The following is a 22,393-nucleotide window of genomic DNA, read 5'->3' on the forward strand; positions in this document are numbered from 1 at the left end:
CTCAGACGTTGATGAGCTGACCAAGAACCCATTGACGCAGTGGAATATACTGCGACCAATGGCTTCTCTCTAGTCCTCCTCCTCCCAGTGCTCCTCTCCCCTTCCCCATCCTGTAAAGTGTTCTGTGATTATTTTACGTGAGGACTGCGATATATTAATGCCCGCAGTTGTTGTTTATTTTATTATGCTTGAGTAATCCTAGCTCTGAAAACAAAAGCCACTTGGGTCTTTCACACGTATGAAACAACTATCCGAAGAAGGGTCACTGACCCGAAACGTTAACTGTGCTTCTCTTTCCACAGATGCTGCCAGACCTGCTGAGTGATTCCAGCATTTCTTGTTTGTGTTGTGTGTGAAACAACTATCTGCTCATCTACAGCAACAAACTATATTTATATAGCGCCTTTAATGTAATAAAATATCCCAAGACGCTTCACAGGAGCATTATAAAGCAAAATTAAACACCGAGCCACACAAGGAGATATTAGGGAAGATGGGCCAAAATCTTATTCAAAGAGATTGGTTTAAAGGAAGAAAGAGGTAGAGAGCTGGAGAGGTTTAGGGAGGGAATTCCAGAGCTTAGGGCCCAGGCAGCTGAAGGCATGTCCGCCAATGGTGGAGCAATAAAAATCAGGAATGTCAAGAGGCCAGAAATAGATGAATGTAGATATCTCGGAGGGTTGTGGGGCTGGAGGAGATTACAGTGATAGGGAAGGGTGAGGCCATGAAGGGATTGAAAACAAGGATGAGAATTTTTAAAATGTGGCATTGCTTGACTGGGAGCCAATATAGTTCAGCAAGCACAGGGGTGATAGGTGAACGGGACTTGGTGCGAGTAAGGACATTGGCAACAGAGTATTGGATGACCTCAAGTTTATAGAAGGTAGAATGCGGGAGACCGGCTAAGAGCGCATTGGAATAATCAAGTCCAGAGGTAGCAAAAGTATGAATGAGGGTTTCAGCAGCAGATGAGCTGAGGCAGGGGTGAAGGCAGGCGATATTATTGAAGTGGAAATAGGTGGTCATAGTGATGGCATGAATATGTGGTTGGAAGCTCATCACGGGCGTGACACCAAGGTTGCGAACAGCCAGGTTTAGTCTCAAATAATTGCCAGGGAGAGGGATGGAGTCCATAGCTAGGGACAACATTCCCTCTAAAATCCATTCTCCATAGATAAATGCAGTGCATCTTGTAGATAGCTCCTCAATCAAGAAATAATTTGTTGTGCAGTTAATTATCTTTATTTTAAACATGAGTCCTACAAATGTCTTGTTGCAGGTACTCCAACAGAAGACACATGGTCAGGAATTACATCCAATGAAGAATTCAAGGCTTATAATTTTCCTTATTATCGACCGCAACCAATGATCCACCATGTTCCCAGGTATGCTGGTAAACCATCCTCCTCATTCCCCCTTACTGTAAATCATGTATGTCATAGCATTTATAGCACAGAAACAGACCATTCAGCCCAACAGGTCTATGCTGGTGTTTATGCTCCACACATACGCCTTCTCACTTTCTTTACTTCATCTCAATACATTCTTTTATTCCTTTCTCCCTCATATGTTTATCCAGCTTCCCTTTAAATGTATCTGGGCTATTTGCCTCATCTACACCTTGTGGTAGCGAGTTTCACATTGTAACCACTCTCTGGCTAAAGGAGGATTCTTTATTGGATTTAGTAGTGACTATCTTCTATTCATGGCTTCTAGTTTTGGCTTTCCCCACAGGTGGAAACATTTTCCCTTCGTCTACCTTATAGAACCTGTTCATAATTTTTAACACCTCTATCAGATCATCCTTCAATTTTCTCTTTTGTAGAGGAAAGAACCCCATTTACTGGTGCCCCTCCCCCAATTCCCCCATTTCCTGCTGCCCCTCCTCCATTTCCTGGTGCTCCTCCCCCAATCCCCCCTTTTGCTGGTGCTGTCCCTATTTAGTGGTCAACCACTTGACCTCGTGCCTCTTGCTGGGGTCCAGTAACTCACCAAACATTGGTCTTCAATGTGAGCCTAGGCTGTGGGTGTGGGTAGAATATTCACTCATGGACAGAATCATTTTTGGACCCAACCCTGACTCTCCAGAATGTCTCCATGTCTCACAGTTGTACGCCTCCCTCTCGCGGTACTTCACTGGCCTCAGGAGCAGGAACCCAGTTGCAGCTGGTGTTGAGTGTGGCAAACACACAATGCGTAACACACATCCTAGCAGCCAGACCTCAGTGAGGGCTGTGCTGTCTGTAGCTGCTGACTTTATTAACTTCAAATGGAATATATCAGAAAACGAAATAATTGTACTGATAACATCATGTTTAGAACTCATGTGAGGATGACGTTAGTCTGCACAGTAGTGCATTGCAGTTCGAGTATATATTATATGTATTGCAATATTCACAGTGGTGTCAGCTGTGTTTCAGTGGGTAGCATTCATACCTTTGAGTCAGAAGGTTGTAGATTTAAGTCCCACTCCCACTTCAGAGACTTGAGTACAAAAATCTATGTAATGCTCCAATGCAGTACTGAGGAAGTGCTGCACTGTCAGTGTTGCTGTCTTTCAAATAAGGCATTAAACTGAGGCCCTGCTTGCTGTCTCAAGTGCATGCAGTTCTTCAATAGCTTGCATTTCTGTGACATTTCACGGTCTGCTATTTTAACGCAGCAATGATCCATTTATGTTAAATGGGTTAACACAGCTAATGAAACCTGGACAGAGCAATTTCAGATGCATATTTTAAGCTTTCATCTGCCAATATTGGCAAAATTTACTTCTAGACTATGCCTATTTAAATCGTTATCTATGACAAGATTTCGATCTCCTTGTCCAGCTGAAAATGTTTTAAATCCTGTGTTTTTTTCTAGGTTGGATGCCGAAGGACTGGATCTTTTTGCCAACCTTTTATTGGTAAGCAGCCAAATAACTGAATTAATTGCAAATGGATTTCTCTTAAAAGATGCATTGTCATTGAAATGTGTTTTGCAAATTGCTTTATTTACTATGTCCCTTGACAGCAGAGAATGCAATGTTGCAATTTGTAAACATAATGACAATTGTTATGTTTATTCATTAACGGGATGTGGGCAGTGCTGGCAAGGCTATGTTTATTACCCATCCCTAATTGCCCTTGAGTAGGTGGTGGCGAACTGCCTTCTTGAACCACTGGAGTCCATGTGGTGAAGCTCCACGCACTGTGCTGTTAGGAAAAAAGATCCAGGATTTTGACCCAACGGCAGTGAAGTAACAGCCGATATACACCCACATCAGGATGGTGTTTGTGGCTTGGAGGGAACTTGCAGGTGGTGGTGTTCCCATTTCCTGCTGCCCTTGTCTTTTTGGCGGTGGAGGTCATGGGTTTGGGACATGCTGTCAAAAGAGCCTTGGTGAGTTTCTGCAGTGCATCTTTTAGATAGCTGTAAAGGGGGACTACCCCAGTTTGTTTAGTCTCTCCACGTAACATCTTTCCTATTTACACCGTGGTCTGAAGATTTCAGCTGAGTTGCACAAGACCTGAAGGATTGCAGAACCTCTTTCGGAGCTCCAAAATTCCAAGGCAAGAAAGAAAACACCGGGAAATCATGGCTGGAAAATTCTGAGTGTAAAGCGAAGGTCTTTCCTGCCATGGTGCAGACCGGCAGAACCACAGTATTCAGAAAGCTGGGGAGTGCCTCAAAGTATCTGGTCAGTTGGCGGCTCTTTGAAGTTTCAGCTCCTTCTGATCTTGACTGAGTTTCTTGCAAGGCTGCAGTAAAGTCAGAACATTGTAGTAGTGAGTTTACATTTGAGGCCTTATTAGAAGCAGACTTACTTTATTGAAGGCTTGTGTTTTCCTTTTGAACTATCCTGTTTTGACTTAAGCAAGTTAAAATGCAGGGCTTGCTGGCAGAACTTGACTGACATTTCAATTCATTTCTCTGTGTCAGTACGAGGCCAAGAAGAGGATTTCAGCTGAGGATGCTCTCCAGCATCTTTACTTCAAAAACTTGGGAGAAAGACTCCACTTCATCCCAGACAGTGAGTTCCTTTTCAATGTGGGATCATTTCCCTCTCTGTGCCATGCTATCATATTTTGACATTTAGCTGCCTGGTACATTCAAGACTCTGTTGTTGTCACTGGGGTCTTGGGAAGTTCCACCCTGTGTGAGCACAGGGGCTAATGCTAAAAGCAACCTGTCAGCTGTGGCTCAGGGATAGCAGTCTCTTACCTCTAAAGCCAAAAGGTTATAGATTCAAGCCCCACTCAAGTGGCTTGAGCATAAAATCTAGGCTAACACTTCCAGTGCAGTACTGAGGGAATAGAACATAGAACAGTACAGCACAGTACAGGCCCTTCGGCCCACGATGTTGTGCCGAACCTTTAGCCTACTCTAAGATCAAACTAACTACCTGCCCTTCATTCTACTATCATCCATGTACCTATCCAAGAGTCGCTTAAATGCCCCTAATGTATCTGCTTCTACTACCACCGCTGGCAGCGCATTCCACGCACCCACCACTCTCTGTGTAAAGAACCTACCTCTGACATCTCCCCGAAACCTTCCTCCAATCACCTTAAAATTATGCCCCCTGGTGATAGCCCTTTCCACCCTGGGAAAAGTCTCTGGCTATCCACTCTATGTATGCCTCTCATCATCTTGTACCCCTCTATCAAGTCACCTCTCATCCTTCTTCGCTCCAATGAGAAAAGCCCTAGCTCCCTCAATCTTTCTTCATAGGACATGCCCTCCAGTCCAGGCAGCATCCTGGTAAATCTCCTCTGCACCCTCTCTAAAGCTTCCACATCCTTCCTATAATGAGGCGACCAGAACTGAACACAATATTCTGTGTAGTCTAACCAGGGCCTTATAGAGCTGCAGCATAACCTCGCGGCTCTTAAACTCAATCCCCCTGTTAATGAAAGCCAACACACCATACGCCTTCTTAACAACCCTATCAACTTGGGTGGCAACTTTGAGCGATCTATGGACATGGACCCCAAGATCCCTCTGTTCCTCCACACTACCAAGAATCCTGTCTTCAAGCCTGTATTCCGCATTCAAATTCGACCTTCCAAAATGAATCACTTCACACTTTTCCAGGTTGAACTCCATCTTCCACTTCTCAGCCCAGCTCTGCATCCTGTCAATGTCCCGTTGCAATCTACAACAGCCTTCCACACTATCCACAACTCCAGCAACCTTCATGTCATCGGCAAACTTGCTAACCCAGCCTTCCACTTCCTCATCCATTTATAAAAATCACAAAGAGCAGAGGTCCCAGAACAGATCCTTGTGGAACACCACTGGTCACCGAGCTCCATGCTGAATACTTTCCATCTACTACCACCCTCTGACTTCTATGGGCCAGCCAATTTTGTATCCAGACAGCCAACTTTCCCTGAATCCCATGCCTCCTTACTTTCTGAATGAGCCTACCATGGGGAACCTTATCAAATGTCTTGCTAAAATCCATATACACCACATCCACTGCTCTTCCTTCATCAATGTGTTTTGTCACATCTTCAAAGAATTCAATAAGGCTTGTGAGGCATGACCTGCCCCTCACAAAGCCATGCTGACTGTCTCTAATCAAACCATGCTTTTCCAAATAATCATAAATCCTGTCTCTCAGAATCCTCTCCAATAATTTGCCCACTACCGACGTAAGACTGACTGGTCTATAATTCCCAGGGTTATCCCTATTCCCTTTCTTGAACAAGGGAACAACATTTGCCACCCTCCAATCATCCGGTACTACTCCAGTGGACAGTGAAGACGCAAAGATCATCGCCAAAGGAGCAGCAATCTCTTCCCTCGCTTCCCGTAATATCCTTGGGTATATCCCGTCTGGCCCCGGGGACTTATCTGTCCTCATTTCATTCAAAATTTCCAGCACATCCTCCCTCTTAACTTCAACCTGTTCGAGCATATCAGCCTGTTCCACGCTGTCCTCACAAACGACCAGGTCCCTCTCACTAGTGAATACTGAAACAAAGTATTCATTTAGGACCTCTCCTACCTCCTCCGACTCCAGGCACAAGTTCCCTCCACTATCCCTGATCGGCCCTACCCTCACTCTGGCCATCCTCTTGTTCCTCACATAAGTGTAGAACGCCTTGGGATTTTCCTTAATCCTACCCGCCAAGACTTTTTCATGTCCCCTTCTAGCTCTCCTAAGTCCATTCTTCAGTTCCTTCCTGGCTACCTTGTAACCCTCTAGAGCCCTGTCTGATCCTTGCTTCCTCAACCTTAAGTAAGCTTCTTTCATCCTCTTGACTAGCTGTTCCACATCTCTTGTCATCCAAGGTTCCTTCACCCTACCATCCCTTCCCTGCCTCATCGGGACAAAGCTATCCAGCAGTCGCAGCAAGTGCTCCCTAAACAACCTCCACACTTCTGTCGTGCATTTCCCTCAGAACATCTGTTCCCAATTTATGCTCCCCAATTCCTGCCTAATAGCATTGTAATTCCCCCTCCCCCAATTAAATATTTTCCCATCCCGTCTGCTCCTGTCCCTCTCCATGACTATAGTAAAGGTCAGGGGGTTGTCATCACTATCACCGAAATGCTCTCCCCCCGAGAGATCTGCCACCTGGCCTGGTTCGTTGCCAAGCACCAAGTCCAACATAGTCTCCCCTCTAGTCGGCCTATCTACATATTGAGTCAGGAAACCTTCCTGGACACACCTGACAAAAACTGCTCCATCCAAACTATTTGCATTAAGGACGTTCCAATCAATATTAGGGAAGTTGAAGTCACCCATGCCAACAACCCTGTTACTTCTGCACCTTTCCAAAATCTGCCTCCCAATCTGTTCCTCCATGTCTCTGTTGCTATTGCGGGGTCGATAGAAAACTCCCAACAAAGTGACTGCTCCTTTCCTGTTTCTGACTTCCACCCATAATGACTCAGTAGACAAACCCTCCTCGACGACCTCCCTTTCTGCAGCTGTGATACTATCCCTGATTAACAATGCCACTCCCCCACCTCTTTTACCTCCCTCCCTATTCCTTTTGAAACATCTAAACCCCGGAACATCCAACATCCATTCCTGCCCCTGTGATATCCACGTCTCCGTAATGGCCACAACATCGTAGCTCCAAGTACTGATCCATGCTCTAAGTTCATCACCCTTATTCCTGACACTTCTTGTGTTAAAATAGACACACTTCAACCCATCATACTGGCTGCAACTTTGCCCTGTCAACTGTCTAACCTTCCTCACAGACTTTCTGCACTCGGTATCTGCCTGTTCAACAGCTACCCCAACCACTAATCCGTGGCTCCGGTTCCCATCCCCCTGCCAAACTAGTTTAAACCCTCCCGAAGAGCTCTAGCAAACCTCCTGCCCAGGATATTGGTGCCCCTCCAGTTCAAATGCAACCCGTCCTTCTTGTACAGGTCCCACCTTCCCCAGAAGGTATCCCAATGATCCACATATCTGAATCCCTCCCTCCTACACCAGTTCTGTAGCCACGTGTTCAGCTGCACTCGCTCCCTGTTTCTAGCCTCACTAGCACGTGGCACCGGTAACAATCCTGAGATTACTACTCTGCTCGTCCTGCCTTTCAGCTTCCAACCTAACTCCCTATATTCGCTTTTCAGGTCCTCATCCCTTTTCCTAGCTATGTCATTGGTACCGATATGTACCACGACCTCTGGCTGCTCCCCCTCCCCCTTAAGAATCCTGTGGACTCGATCCGAGACATCCCTGACCCTGGCACCCGGGAGGCAATATACCATCCAGGAGTCTCGTTCGCGACCACAGAATCTCCTGTCTGTTCCTCTAACCATTGAATCTCCTCTCACTATCGCTCTCCTATTCTCCCCCCATCCCTTCTGAGCCACTGAGCCAGGCTCAGTGCCAGAGACCTGGCCACTGTGGCTTTCCTCTGGTAGGTCCCCCCCCCCAACCATATCCAAAATGGTATATGTATTATTGAGGGGAACGGCCACAGGGGATCCCTGCACTGTGCGCCTATTCCCTATCCCTCCCCTGACGGTCACCCAGCTACCTTTATCCTGTGACTTAGGTGTCACTACTTCCATATAACTGCTCGCTATCACCCCCTCAGCATCCTGAATGATCTGAAGTTCATCCAGCTCCAGCTCCAGTTCCCTCACGCGGTCTGCGAGGAGCTGGAGTTGGGTGCACCTCTCACAGGTGAAGTCAGTAGGGACACCAGTGGTGACCCTCACCTCCCACATCCTACAAGAGGAGCATACAACTGCCCTAGCTTCCATCCCCTCTGCTCTAAATTGACAAAAGAGATTTTAAAAAAAAAGGAAAACCTTACCTTACCAAACCCTCCACACAAGAGGCCTTTTTTTTTTGGTTAGAGGAGGAGGATGGGTGGGGGACACTACACGTGTAGTGTTTCGGGTTTGGCAACTGCCCGAATATATAGGTTTACTTACCCAGCAGTCCCCTTGTCCGCCGAAACAAAAGGTAAGTTATTTTAAACTGAAACTCACCTTCCCAGCTGACACCTCACTCACACTATCGCTGCACTATTGGATGAGATGTTAAGCTGAGGTCCTGTCTTCCCTCTCGGGTTGATGCAAAAGACTCTACTGCACTGTTAAGGAATTTCTCCCCAGTGCCCTCGCTAATATTCATATCCCAATTAACATCACTAAAAACAGATTATCTGGTCATTGATTTCATTGCTGTTTGTGGGACTTTCCCGTTCATACGTTCACTGCTGTGTATCTTATATCACAACAGTGACTAGAATCATAGAATGCTTACAGCACAGAAGGAGGCCATTTGGCCCACCATGTCCGTGCTGGCTTTCTGCAAAAGCAACTCAGCTAGTCCTGCTCCCCTGCCCATTCCCCATAGCCCTGAAAGTGTTTTCCCTTCATATAATTATCCATTTCCCTTTTAAAAGCCACCGTTGAATCTGCCTCCGCCACACTCTCAGTCAGTGTATTCCACATTCTAACCGCTGGCTGCATAAAAAGGATGTTCCTCGTGTTGCAATTGGTTATTAGCTGCGCTTGCTGACAATGCAACCACTAGGTGGCGCAGTACTTGCACATGCTCAAATGCAGCTTCATGCAATGAAATGTGACTGTCTGCCATCTTTTTGGCAGCTGCCAGTAGTGAAGATGGCACCAGTCAATTTATCACAAAGACAAAAACAAATGAAACCCAAATGCCCACAGTGGCTGTTATCGCCGCCTCTATCTCACTGCCAACAGTACCCCCGCTCCCTCCTGCCATCGTGCTTCTCTTCGCTGCTGCCTCCTACACACGTCTGCTTGCCGCTTGCTCCACACCTCGCCACTTTTCCCCCCTCGGCCACCCGTTCCCTCCCCTCCCCTGCCTATCTTCTCACTCTCTCTCACCCCTGCTTCCCCCGTGCAGGGAAGAAAGGTGGCGATCGTGGGAGGGAGCGGGGAGTAGAAGCAGAAGGGAGCTGGGAGCAGAAGCAGGAGGGAGCGGGGACGAGAAGTGGGAGGGAGAGGGGAGCAGAAGTTGGAGGGAGCAGAGGTGAGGAAGTGGCAAGCGGGGAATGAGTGGCCCACAGGGAGGTGGGGGGTGGGGGGGGTGGTGAAGCAGGGAGTGAGTGGCCAAGGGAGGAGAAGTGGCAAGGTGGGGAGCGAGCGCGAGCAGGCGTTAACAGTATGCAATGACATTTTTGCGCGCATGTGCGAATTAGTCCTGGCAAGTCGGGTGCTGAAGTAGGCTGCGCATGCATAACACCATACTGACAGCAAGGGTCCGTTCTGTGCATGTGCAAAGCTGGGAGCACCCTGATGACGTCAGCGCTCGGCTGCATTGTCAGGTGTCACTTTGTTGGTTCTTTTGCCAATCACCTTAAATCGGTGTCCTCTGGCTTTCAATCCTTCCACCAATGGTTCCCCTCATGATTTTGAACATCTCTATTAAATTTCCCCTCAACCTTCTCTTTACGGAAAACAACCCCAACTTCTCCAATCTATTCATGTAACTGAAGTCCCTCATCCCTGATACCATTCTCATAAATCTTTTCTGCACCCTCTCCAAAGTCTTCACATCCTTCCTAAAGTGTGGTTCCCCAAATTGGATACAATAGTCCACTTGAGGCCAAACCAGTTTTATAAATGTTCACCTAACTTCCTCGCTTTTTTATTTTATGCCTCTATTTATAAAGTCCAGATCCATGTGCCTTTTTAACCATTTTCTCAACCTGCCCTACCACCTTCAAGAATTTGTGCGCATAGATCCCCCAGTCTCTCTGTTCCTACACTCCCTTTAGAATTGTACGCTTTATTTTATATCACCTTTCCTCATTCTTCCTACCAAAATGTATCACTTCACACTTGTCTGCATTAAATTTCATCTGCCATGTATCTGCCCATTCCACCAGCCTATGCCCTCTTGAAGTCTATGACTATCCTCCTCACAGTTCACAATACCTTTAAGTTTTGTGTCATCAGCAAATTTTGAATCAGTTTTGGAACCGGGGGGATCTGTACCGATGGGACGGTCTCCACCTGAACCGATCTGGAACCAGTGTTCTAGCGAAACGGATAAATAGGGTGGTCTTTAGGACTTTAAACTAGTGACTCGGGGGGAAGGGAAAGGGAAAAGGACAGGGAGTATGATGATAAATAAAAAGGTAAGCAGCAGGCTAACATGTGTGCAGGAGGGTTTAAGTTCAAGGCAGACTATGAAAGAAGCAGAAAGGAAGGATAACTCAGGAGTTATTATTAGAGATGTTGGGAATCATGAGGGTAAGAAAGCTAGCATAAAGGCACTTTACCTGAATGCTCGTAGCATTCGTAACAAGGTTGACAAGTTAACGGCACAAATAATCGCAAATAAATATGATTTGGTAGCCATTACGGAGACATGGTTACAGGTTGGTCACGACTGGGAGTTAAATATCCAGGGGTACCAGACTATTTGGAAGGACAGACAGGAAGGTAAGGGAGGTGGTGTAGCTCTGATACTCAAGGATGACATCAGGGCAGTGCTGAGAGATGATATAGGTTCTATGGAGAATGAGGTTGAATCCATTTGGGTGGAAATTAGAAACTCTAAGAAGAAAAAGTCATTGATAGGCGTAGTCTATAGGCCACCAAATAATAACATCACATTGGGGCGGGCAATAAACAAAGAAATAACTAATGCCTGTAAAAATGGTACGGCAATTATCATGGGGGATTTTAATCTACATGTAGATTGGTCGAACCAGCTCAGTCAGGGTAGCCTTGAGGAGGAATTCATTGAGTGTATCCGTGATAGTTTTCTTGAACAGTATGTAATGGAACTGACGAGGGAGCAAGCTATCCTAGATCTAGTCCTGTGTAATGAGACAGGAATAATTAATGACCTCATAGTTAGGGATGCTCTTGGAAGGAGTGATCACAGTATGGTTGAATTTAGAATACAGATGGAGAGTGTGAAGATAAAATCCAATACCAGGGTCCTGTGCTTGAACAAGGGGGACTACAATAGAATGAGGGAGGACTTGGCTAAAGTGGACTGGAAACAAAGATTTTACGGTGGGACAGTTGACGAGCAGTGGAGGACTTTCAAAGCAATTTTTCAAAGTGCTCAGCAAAAGTATATTCCGGTGAAAAGGAAGGACTGGAAGAAAAGGGGTAATCTGCCATGGGTGTCTAAGGAAATAAGGGAGGCTATCAAATTGAAAGAGAAGGCATACAAAGTGGCCAAAAGCAGCATGAAACTAGAAGATTGGGAAAACTTTAAAGATCAACAGAAAGGTACAAAAAGAGCTATAAAGAAAAGTATGATAGAACATGAGAAAAAACTAGCACAGAATATAAAGACAGATAGCAAAAGTTTCTATAAATATATAAAACGAAAAAGAGTGGCTAAAGTAAACGTTGGTCCTTTAGAGGATGAGAAGGGGAATTTAGTTATGGGATATGATGAAATGGCCGAGGCATTGAACAGGTATTTTGTATCAGTCTTCACAGTGGAGGACATTAATAACATGCCAGTAATTGACAAAGAGACGAACGTAGGTGAGGACCTGGAAACAATCATTATTACGGAAGAGGTAGTGTTGGGCAAGCTAATGGAGCTAAGGATTGATAAGTCTCCTGGCCCTGATGGAATGCATTTCAGGGTACTAAAAGAAATGGCGGGAGAAATAGCAGGTGCACTGACGGTAATTTTCCAAAATTCGCTGGACTCTGGGGTAGTCCCAGCTGATTGGAAAACAGCAGATGTGACGCCACTGTTTAAAAAGGGAGGTAGACAAAAGATGGGGAATTATAGACCGGTTAGCTTAACCTCTGTAGTGGGGAAGATGCTTGAGTCTATTATCAAGGAAGAAATAGCAGGGCATCTCGGTAGAAATTGTCCCGTTGGGCAGACGCAGCATGGGTTCATGAAGGGCAGGTCATGCTTGACAAATCATTTGGAATTCTATGATGACATTACGAGCAAGTTGGACAATGGGGACCCAGTGGATGTGGTGTACCTAGATTTCCAAAAGGCCTTCGACAAGGTGCTGCACAAGAGGCTGCTGCATAAAATAAAGAGGCATGGCGTTAGGGGTAAAGTATTAGCATGGATAGAGGATTGGTTGACTAACAGGAAGCAGAGAGTGGGGATAAATGAGTGCTATTCTGGTTGGCAATCAGTCACTAGTGGTGTACCTCAGGGATCGGTGTTGGGACCGCAATTATTTACAATTTATATAGATGATTTGGAGTTCAGGACCACTTGTAGGGTGTCAAAGTTTGCAGATGACACTAAGATGAGTGGCAGAGCAAAGTGTGCAGATGACTGTGAAACTTTGCAGAGGAACATAGATACATTGAGTGAGTGGGCAAAGGTCTGGCAGATGGAATACAATGTTAATAAATGTGGTCATTCATTTCGGTAGGAGTAACAGTAAAAAGGATTATTACTTGAATGGTAAAAAGTTGCAGCATGCTGCTATGCAGAGGGACCTGGGTGTCCTTGTGCATGAATCGCAGAAGGTTGGTCTGCAGGTACAGCAAGTAATTAGGAAGGCAAATGGAATTTTGTCCTTCATTGCTAAAGGGATTGAGTTTAAAAGCAGAGAGGTTATGTTGTAGCTGTATAAGGTACTGGTGAGGCCGCACCTGGAGTACTGTATGCAGTTTTGGTCTCCTTACTTGAGAAAGGATATACTGGCACTGGAGAGGGTGCAGAGGAGGTTCACTAGGTTGATTCCGGAGTTGAGGGGGTTGGCTTATGAGGAGAGACTGAGTAGATTGGGATTATATTCATTGGAGTTCAGAAGAATGAGGAGGGATCTTATAGAAACATATAAAATCATGAAGGGAATAGATAAGATACAAGTAGAGAGGATGTTTCCACTGGCAGGTGAAGCTAGGACAAGAGGGCATAGCCTCATGATTAGAGGGAGCAGATTTAGGACTGAATTAAGAAGGAACTTCTTCACCCAGAGGGTTGTTAATCTATGGAATTCCTTGCCCAGTGAAGTAGTTGACGCTTCTTCAGTAAACGTCTTTAAAACTAAGGTAGATATCTTTTTGAACAATAAAGGAATTAAGGGATACGGTGGGAACGCGGGTAAGTGGACCTGAGTCCACGAAAAGATCAGCCATGATCTTATTGAATGGCGGAGCAGGGTCGAGGGGCCGGACGGCCTACTCCTGCTCCTAGTTCTTATGATCTTATACCCTGCACACCAAAGTCTAGGTCATTACTAAGATCAAGAAAAGCAGTGGTCCTAGTGCCAATCCCTGGGGAACCCCATTATATACCTTCCTCCAGTCTGATAAACAACTGTTCATCACTACAAGCTGTTTCCTGTCACTCAACCTACTTCGAATCCCTGCTGCTACTGTCCCTTTTATTCCATGGGCTTCAACTTTACACTTCAAAAAGAGCCGCAAAGCACTTTGGGATGTCCTGAAGTTGTGAAAAGTGTTAAATGAGTATATGTTATTCTTTTTCTTGTCAAGCCAGAGGTCGGAATGCCCTCTATCTATGTTCAGGCATTGATACTGAGGATGATGGGGACAAAAATTAAAATTGAGCTATAACGCACCCCTGTCCAAGACCGCCCCCCCCCCCCCCCACCCCCCTCCACCTGCCCCTATCTGCCAGCACAGACTGGAGTAGCTAAAAAAACACTCCTCTGGGATTTGTCCGAGCCCTTCTCAATGATCACTGATTGATTTAAAAAGTTTAAAGCCATTCAATTTGGAAGATAGGAAATCTAAGGTAACTGGTCCCCTCCAAAATCTATTAACTTTAGGAACACCGGTACAGGAGGAGGCCATTCAGCCCCTCGAGCCTGTTCCTCCATTCAGTTGGATTATGGCTGATCTGCTCCTCAACTCCATCTACCCACCTTGGTTCCGTAACCCTTAATACCCTTGCCCAACAAATATTTACCAGTCTCAATTTTGAACTTTTCAATTGACCCTCCAGCCTCAGCAGCTTTTTGCGGGGAGAGAGTTCCAGATTTCCACTCCCCTTTGTGTGAAGAAGTGCTTCCTGACATCACCCCTGAACAGCCAAGGTCTAATTTTAAGGTTATGCTCCCTTATTCTGGGTTCCCCCACCAGAGGAAATAGTTTCTCTCTACCTACCCTATACCTTTAATGATCTTAAACATCTCAATTAGATCACCCATTAATCTTCTGTACTCACCTGAATGCAAGCCTAGTCTATATAACCTGTCCTTGTAGTTTAATCCTTTTAGCCCCAGTACCATTTCCCAGTAAATATATAGGGGTCTTTCAGATGGGCTTGGTGCCTGTTTATCCTTTTCCCCTGGTGTTTCTGGACCCCCTCACACTGATGTTACACATGACAGGCCCAGCACACATGCTCCCAACCCCACAGAAAATCCATCCCTACTGTTCTGAGCAAAATTAATACAGATTATAATTCCTTTTCAAGTTTAAAAACAAATTGAGTACAAAAGCCCCTTTACTTACAATACCAAACAGACAGCCTGTCCTGTACAATTTGTATAATGAGGGCCTAGAATTACAAATATCTCTGCTTAATGTTACTAAACCGTTCTGGTTAAATCAACACATCTCAATTCACAGCTTTTACTCGGTGTTCCACCGCCCCCTGCAAACTTGAATAATGGCGCATTCAAACCACGATTTCTATCGATGTGAAGCTCGCTCTGCTCTGTTCTTTGTGTTCTCTCTTAGATACACATACATAAATGAAATGCGGCTGCTCGAGCCATTTATAATACTTTTAGATGAACAGTAAGTTGTCCAAGATCGAATAAGATGTCTGAGTGCTATGTTTCACTTCTCGCCCAGAAGCGTGCAATTCAGGCGGGGCAAGAATCGGATCAGGCTGTGAAGCCTTCCATGTTTGAATAGCTTGCCCAAGCTCAGAGTTTAGCTTCACTGGGGTTAGATTTTGGATCGTGTGAAATGAATTGATGATTTGTTGATGCCCGTTTACACTATTACACAAAGTCAAATTACCCATAATTTTCAAAATATATTATTCCCTGAAAGGGCAACTGCAGCTATATAAATGTACAAACAAAAAGGCCAATAGCATTTTGCAAGTTATAAATGACTGTATAAATGGTAACTCCCCCATCAATCATGCAGTAAGTGACTGGAATTGATTCGTGCACGTCTTTTGTATTCTGTAACTATCCTCCACTCACTGCATTTTGCTGGAGAAGTATGCCTGCTTTTATCACGGAACTCTTTTGCTATAACAACAACATGCAATTCTATAGCGCCCCTAACATATTAAAATGTCCCAAGGCACATCACAAGATCAAAACTTCAGACCGAGCCACATAAGGAAATATTAGGACGGATGACCAATAGCTTGGTCACAGAGATTGGTTTTAATGGCATCTTAAAGGAAGAGAGAGAGACAGAGGGAATTTCAGGCCTTATCTGAAGGCACAGCAACCAATGGTGGAATGCTAAAATCAGGGAAGTGCAAGAGGCCAGAAGTGGAGGAGTGAGGATATTTTAGATGGTTCTAGGGCTGGAGGAGGTTACAGAGATAGGGTAGACGTGAGGCCATGGAGGAGTTTGTAATCAAAGGTGAGAATTTTAAAATTGAGGCATTGCTGGATTCGGAGCCAATATTGGCTCTCAGCTACGTGTGTTGAGTCATGAGTTCAGGAATTCTGTAAATTGAAACCACAAGTCCTGCCCGTCTCTAAGTCATTGGCTGACACAGTGGTGTCAATATTCACTCTGTTTATAAATAGAGTAAATGAGTTTATAAAAACCATTGGATAGGTCACAAGTTTGAGTACTGTGTGCAGTTTTAGCGCACCATGATAGAAAGGGCATTAAGGTCATGTGAGTGGACACGGATACCAGGGAAAGGAAACTATAGTTATGAGGAAAGACTTGAGATAGTGGGACTATTCCCATTGGAGCAGAGAAGGCTAAGAGGAGATTTAGTAGAGGTTTTTAATATAATGAGGAATATTAATTGGATGGAAGATTATTTCCTCTGCTTAAGGAGTCGGTGACAAGAGGTCATTAATGTAAAGTTGTCATTCAGAGACTGAGGAGGGAGGTTAGGAGAAATTTCAATTCAGGTGAAAATTCCTTAAAAGAAAGACATTTGTATTGCACCTTTCTCAACTTCGAGATGGTCCAAAGCAGTTTACAGCCCATGAAGTACTTTTGAAGTGTAGTCACTGTTGTAATGTAGGAAGCGTAACAGCCAATTTACACACAGCAAGCTCCCACAAACAGCAAGGTGATGATGACCAGGTGATCTGCTTTTAGTGACGTTAGTTGAGGAATAAATATTGACCAGGACACTGGGGAGAACACCCCAGCTCTTCAAAATAGTGGTGTGGGATCTTTTATATTCACCTGAGAGGGCAGATGGGGCCTCGTTTTAACCTCTCACCTGAAAGAGGCCCCTCCAGCAGTACAGCACTCCACTAGAGCGTTAGCCTAGATCATGCACTCAAGTTTCTGCAGCAGGGTTTGAACTCATAGACTTCTGACTCAAAGATAAGAGTGTTACGCAGTGCACCGAGGCTGACACTAATGAGAATGGTGAGAATGTGGAATTTGGGACCACATGGAGTAGTTCAAGCAGAGCTGCATTTAAGAGGAAGCTAGACAATATGTGAGGAAGAAAGGAATAGAAGGATATACTGATAAGATTAGATGAAGTAAATAGAATGGGTGGAGACTCGCGTGGAGGATAAATATCCAGCATGGACCAGTTGGGTCAAATGGTCTGTTTCTGTCCTGTAAATGCTATGTAATTCTATGTTATCAACCCACTTAGTAGCTAAGAAGACACCAAGGTCTCCTATGTGATGATGAGCACTGTCCTTCAAACTGGCAGGACAACGATTCCCTTACTACCTTTCTGAACGTGTGGGAATGATCCTGGCCATGTATTGCTTGTTTAGCAGCTCTGTTCTAGCCAGAGGACTTTATGCGACAGCACAAAGTAAGCTTTAATCACAGGTCACTGAACCGAATTCTCTTGTTTGCTATCTCCTCTCCTTCTTCCTCCTGTGCAGATATCAGTATTTTTACTCTGAAAGAGATCCAATTGCAGAAGGACCCAGGTTACCGAGGATCTTCGTATCCCCAATCCGGTAAGTATGAGTGGGATACCAACCCGGTGAAATGCTCCAGACTGACGGGACAAAGAAATTTCAGCAAGACGTTTATCAAGTATTAGTGAAGGAAAGTGCAATGATTCAGTTTGAATAAAGCAACTTATCACTGGAACTGGTAGCAAAGCCTCAGGATGTTCCCTAAGTAACTGGGATCAGGGTGCTGGTGTCTCCTGAGTAATTCACTACCACAGGGAGTAGTTGAGGCAAATGGTATAGATGCATTTAAGGGGAGGCTAGAGAAACACATGAGGGAGAAGGGAATAGAGGGTTATGCTGATAGAGTTAGATGTGAAAAGATGGGAGGCGGTTCAAAGAGAGCATAAATGCCAGTATGGACTGGTTGAGGCAAATGGTCTGTTTCCCTGCTGTATATTCTAGGTATGTGAATGTTCTGACTGCTGGTTTTCCATTTTACAGCCCGGGGGAAAAATCGAAGACAAAGTGTCCTATTCTAAATGGATCCATGCATCCGCCTACTTCCCACATTACAAAGGAACAACATCTCCTGGCCGTTTCATGGTAGCGGCGCTTCATTATTGCTACGTGTAACGGGTCCAGGTGAGGCTCCACCAATCAAATTAGACAATGGCTGCATGAGATCAGCATCCTCAAAATGTGATGAAAGCCCATCAAACAAAATCACTCGGAACAGGACGAGACCATTCAGCCCCTCAAGCCTGTTCCGCTGTTCAAATAAATCATGGCTGATCGGCATCTTAGCTCCATCTACTCACCTTGTTTCCCGAACCCACTGAAGATATTTGGATTCAATCCTAATATTATGATCTGCCCGATTTCTACAAACTGGCTTAATTGCCAGAGTGCCAAGTTATAACAATGCCAGTTATGATATTTCCTGATGGTGAGATGTCTGTACTAGGCTCAGTACTGTATCCTATTGTAGCAGATTAGCTTTTGCGTTAAAGCTGTGTTCACATCATTTAGGACTAGCCAGCATTAACATTCAACCACTTAACTTCTCCCTCTTCGCCACATTTTTCGGGACAAAAGAATGCTGCTGGTAATATTTTTCCTCAAAATTGCACGTTAAAAGCATCTTTACGTCTTTGTTCAGGAGGTCCAGGGGGCACAGGTTCATAGGAGGATTAGGGGGCAAGGGTCCTAACAGGCCCAGGGACATGTTTGACAGTAGGTCCTGGATGCACAGGGTCCAAGCGGGGTCAGAGGACTTGGGATCACAGTGGGCATGGGGGTCTTTTTCTTCTTTTCTTCCTCCCTCTGAGTGGATAGCAGCATGATCCGCCAGCTACATTTGGGATGGTCATGTTTAATTCCTGGCCAGGCTGCCAGGTACGATCCCTCACGTTCTCCCAGTGCAGAGGTGAAAGTGAAAACACTAACAGGCCAGTATAACCTACAATAAGGGCAGCTCCTGCTGGTGGAACGGGGAGTAGCAAAGGCACATGGGAAAGTCACGCCAGTACCGTGCAGGGTGCTAAAGGAGGCTTGGTTGAGGGGAGATGTCTTGAAAGGCCAAAATGGGGGAGGGCATACAAGGAAAGTCATTTCGGAAGAAAGATCCTCTCAATCGGGCAAACTATTTGTGTGAGATTTTTTGATCGCAATTCACCTGACTTTGAGCACAGAAATATCAATGTCAGTAAACCAAAAACATTACTACATTTGGAGGTGGGTTGTGGGTATCTCGCTGAACGTCAGCTGCATATCTGTGCTGCCCCATATTAGAATTAGGAATACTGGAAGATTTCACCAGCAACAAGTTTATAATGGGATGTTTTTTTAAAGGCTGTGTGTTCTGGGCTGAGGTTGTCTGAGCTGGTTTACAGTAAAATGAACTGCCATATCCTCCTGATTTAAAGTGTCCTATTATTTCCTGTTTTGCAAACTTGCTCCTGGGAAAATAATGGGAGAGATTCTGAATGTCAAACAACAATGGTTAAAGCAACGTCATGCAAACAGCATTGCTAAAATAGAGTCAGATCTATTCTCTGCATTCACGAGAGAAGTGACATGTCTGAATAAAGTCTGATTGTTCCTCTGTTTTTGCATGACCCAGTCTTCCTTGGCCTTTCTTTTGGATGAGATGTTAAACCGAGGACCTGTCTGCTTTCTCAGGTGGATGTAAAAGATCCCATGGTCACTATTTTGAAGAAGAGCAAGGGAGTTCCCCCTGACATTCTGGGGCCAATGTTTATTCCTCAACCAACATCATTTAAAAAAAGCAGATTTGCTCATTATTACATTGCTCATTGTGGGATCTTACTGTGTGCAAAATTGGCTGCTGCGGTTCCCCATATTACAACAATTTAAAAAATACTTCATGGGCTGCAAAATGCCTTGAGATGTCCTGAGGTTGTGACAGGCGCTATAGAAGTGCAAATCCTTTTTTCTCTCTCCAGTCACCAAACTCTGATTGTCCCCTGGTGACACTGGCAGATATTGTGTAGTCGCTATGCTAAATGTCGACATGTTATAATCAACGATTGTAATACAAGTGTCACTTTATAGGAAAACTCTGAGCTCCAAACAAGTTCTATTTAATATGTGAATCGTTCCCCCAATACCTGGTACCTGTCAATAATTCATCTTTTGAACAATTTCACAGGGCTGGCAAGTTTCAAGATGACTATTTTCCCAAGTTCTGGGAGCAACTATTTGGGATTTCTTTATATTTAGAGTGCTTCTGAACCAGAGCGATGTCGCAGTTCTTACAGCCTCTAGAGGAATAGTTAAGAAAGAGAGGGGTTGCTCTGCACATTGTCTGTAAATCTTCCTGCCCACCCCATCCCAAGGAGAGAATTTTTGTTCTTAGAATGTTTACATAAAACAACTGTTTTTTTATATTGATTCAAAGAGTTGTGGGATTGCCTAAATCTTGTAAAAGGAGATGGTTCAATACTACTCATCTGCCTTTTTATCTCCTCTCTCCTGACTATCCAAGACCCCAAACACTCCTTCCAGGTGAAGCAGCGATTTACTTGTACTTCTCTCAATTTAGTATACTGTATTCGCTGCTCACAATGCGGTTGGCTCTACATTGGGGAGACCAAATGCAGACTGGGTGACTGTTTTGAGGAACACCTCTGGTCAGTCCGCAAGCATGACCCCGAGCTTCCTCTGGCCTGCCATTTTAATTCTCCACCTTGCTGTCACACTGACGTCTCTGTCCTTGGCCTGCTGCAGTGTTCCAATGAAGCTCACGCAAGCTCAAGGAACAGCATTTCATCTTTCAATCAGACACTGTAACAGCCTTCTCGACTCAACATTAATTTTAACTATTTCAGACTGTAATCTCTGCCCCCATTTTGATTCCTTTTCTTTGCCTGTTTCAGCCTTAATCTTACTTTTCTCATGTTTTTGCTTTCGGACGGCAGCTGTTCATTATTCTGCCATTCACACCTCCTCTAAACAGATCTTTTGTTTCTTTACTTGTCCCATTACCACTCCCTTTGGCTCTACCTCACCAACTCTTCTGTCATTTGATGTCTCCCATTTTCCACCCTATCACAGACCTTCCCTTTTGTTCTTTTTCCACCCTCCCCTGTTTTACCTACTTAAAACCTATTAAATTTTTAACTTTTCCCAGTTCCAATAAAAAGTCACAGACCTGAAACGTTAACTCTGTTTCTCTTTCCACAGATGTTGCCAAACCTGCTGAGTATTTCCAGCATTTTCTGTTTTTATTTATGGCCAGCTTCTTACTCAGTCCCTTCATGTACTTGTTTTTTTCATGTTAAAAAGTAGGTTTCAAAAAGATTGGTGTGGAAATCAGGCGTGATCACTTTTGGGCAATTGAGGGTGGGTAGACCCCAGGGTCCAGTCTCTGTGCCTGAGTGATGAGGCTCAAGAGCCCCTCAAAATTGTGGCTTGAGCCTCATTTCCATCAGATTGGCAAGACAGCCAGCAAAGCATCAACATATATTGGGCCGCTGCCATGCTAAGTGTTCAGCAAGTGAAGACCAGGTCAGGGGCAATCAGAGGTTGGGGGCTGGGGGTGGGGGGGTGGGGGGGGAGGGCGGATGGCGGGGGGTGGGGGGTTTGTCAAGGAGCAGCAAACGGTGGGGCCAAAAACACAGGAGTGTTCTTTCCGACTCCACGTTCAAGTAACGACTAGTTCAGCCAATCCCAAATTATTTTGTCCTTTCCCAAAATAGTGGATGACACATTTCCGGCTGGAAATATGTGCGCATGCTTCCTGCCGCCATATTGTGGGGTTAGTAGGCCAGTTAGTGCCAGATTGATGGGTGCTGATTAGGCAAATTTATAGACAAATGTATTTAGAAAGTTCAATGGGACACAGGTTTATAATTAAAAATTTAGGAGTAGAAAATAAAGGGAGGTTCAGGAGAAGGATTTTTACCTGAAGGTAATAGAGTCAGAGAATAAATTACCAGGGATGGCATTGAAATTGATTATATAAAATGATAATATCAAAATGTAATGTATAAGAGGCAAATGAATATATTTGTGGCGGGTGAAGGGATTGAGGCTATGGTGAAAGGTTGCGTAAATGGGGTTGGCTTAGATGTTGGGGAGATGTGGTTGGTCTTGAGGTTGGGTAGATGAAGTGGTCTAGAGGTTGGGTAGATGGGGTTAGTCTTGAGGTTACGTAGATGGGGTTGGTCTAGAGATTGGGTAGGTGGGGTTAATCTTGAGGTTGGGTAGCTGGGGTTGGTCTTGAGGTTGGGTAGATGGGGTTAGTCTTGAGTTTGGGTAGATGGGATTGGTCTTGAGGTTGGGTAGATGGGTTTTACTACCCAAAAGTGAAGGGTCTAATGCTCCTTTTTCTCATGTGTCACAGATAGTAGTTACCATGAGTCCAGCTTTTATTGAAACATATTCTTTGAAGAATGATTTGACAC

The 22,393-nt window shown here is 44.8% G+C and overlaps 1 protein-coding gene across 1 annotated transcript in view; it reads left to right on the forward strand.

The window, feature by feature from the left end:
- The window catches only part of LOC137383976 (cyclin-dependent kinase 18-like), a 127,413-nt gene extending 105,918 nt beyond the window's left edge, over window positions 1–21,495 (forward strand). The window contains exons 12-16 of the mRNA XM_068057472.1: window positions 1,280–1,385; window positions 2,863–2,905; window positions 3,922–4,012; window positions 17,448–17,525; window positions 17,967–21,495. Of these exons, the coding sequence (XP_067913573.1) occupies window positions 1,280–1,385; window positions 2,863–2,905; window positions 3,922–4,012; window positions 17,448–17,525; window positions 17,967–18,004 (356 nt within the window). The 3' untranslated portion in view covers window positions 18,005–21,495. The remainder of the gene's footprint in view (window positions 1–1,279; window positions 1,386–2,862; window positions 2,906–3,921; window positions 4,013–17,447; window positions 17,526–17,966) is intronic.
- The last annotated feature ends 898 nt before the right edge of the window (window positions 21,496–22,393 follow it).

The sequence above is a fragment of the Heterodontus francisci genome, chromosome 25 (genome assembly GCF_036365525.1).
Source record: "Heterodontus francisci isolate sHetFra1 chromosome 25, sHetFra1.hap1, whole genome shotgun sequence".
Classification (NCBI taxonomy): domain Eukaryota; kingdom Metazoa; phylum Chordata; class Chondrichthyes; order Heterodontiformes; family Heterodontidae; genus Heterodontus; species Heterodontus francisci.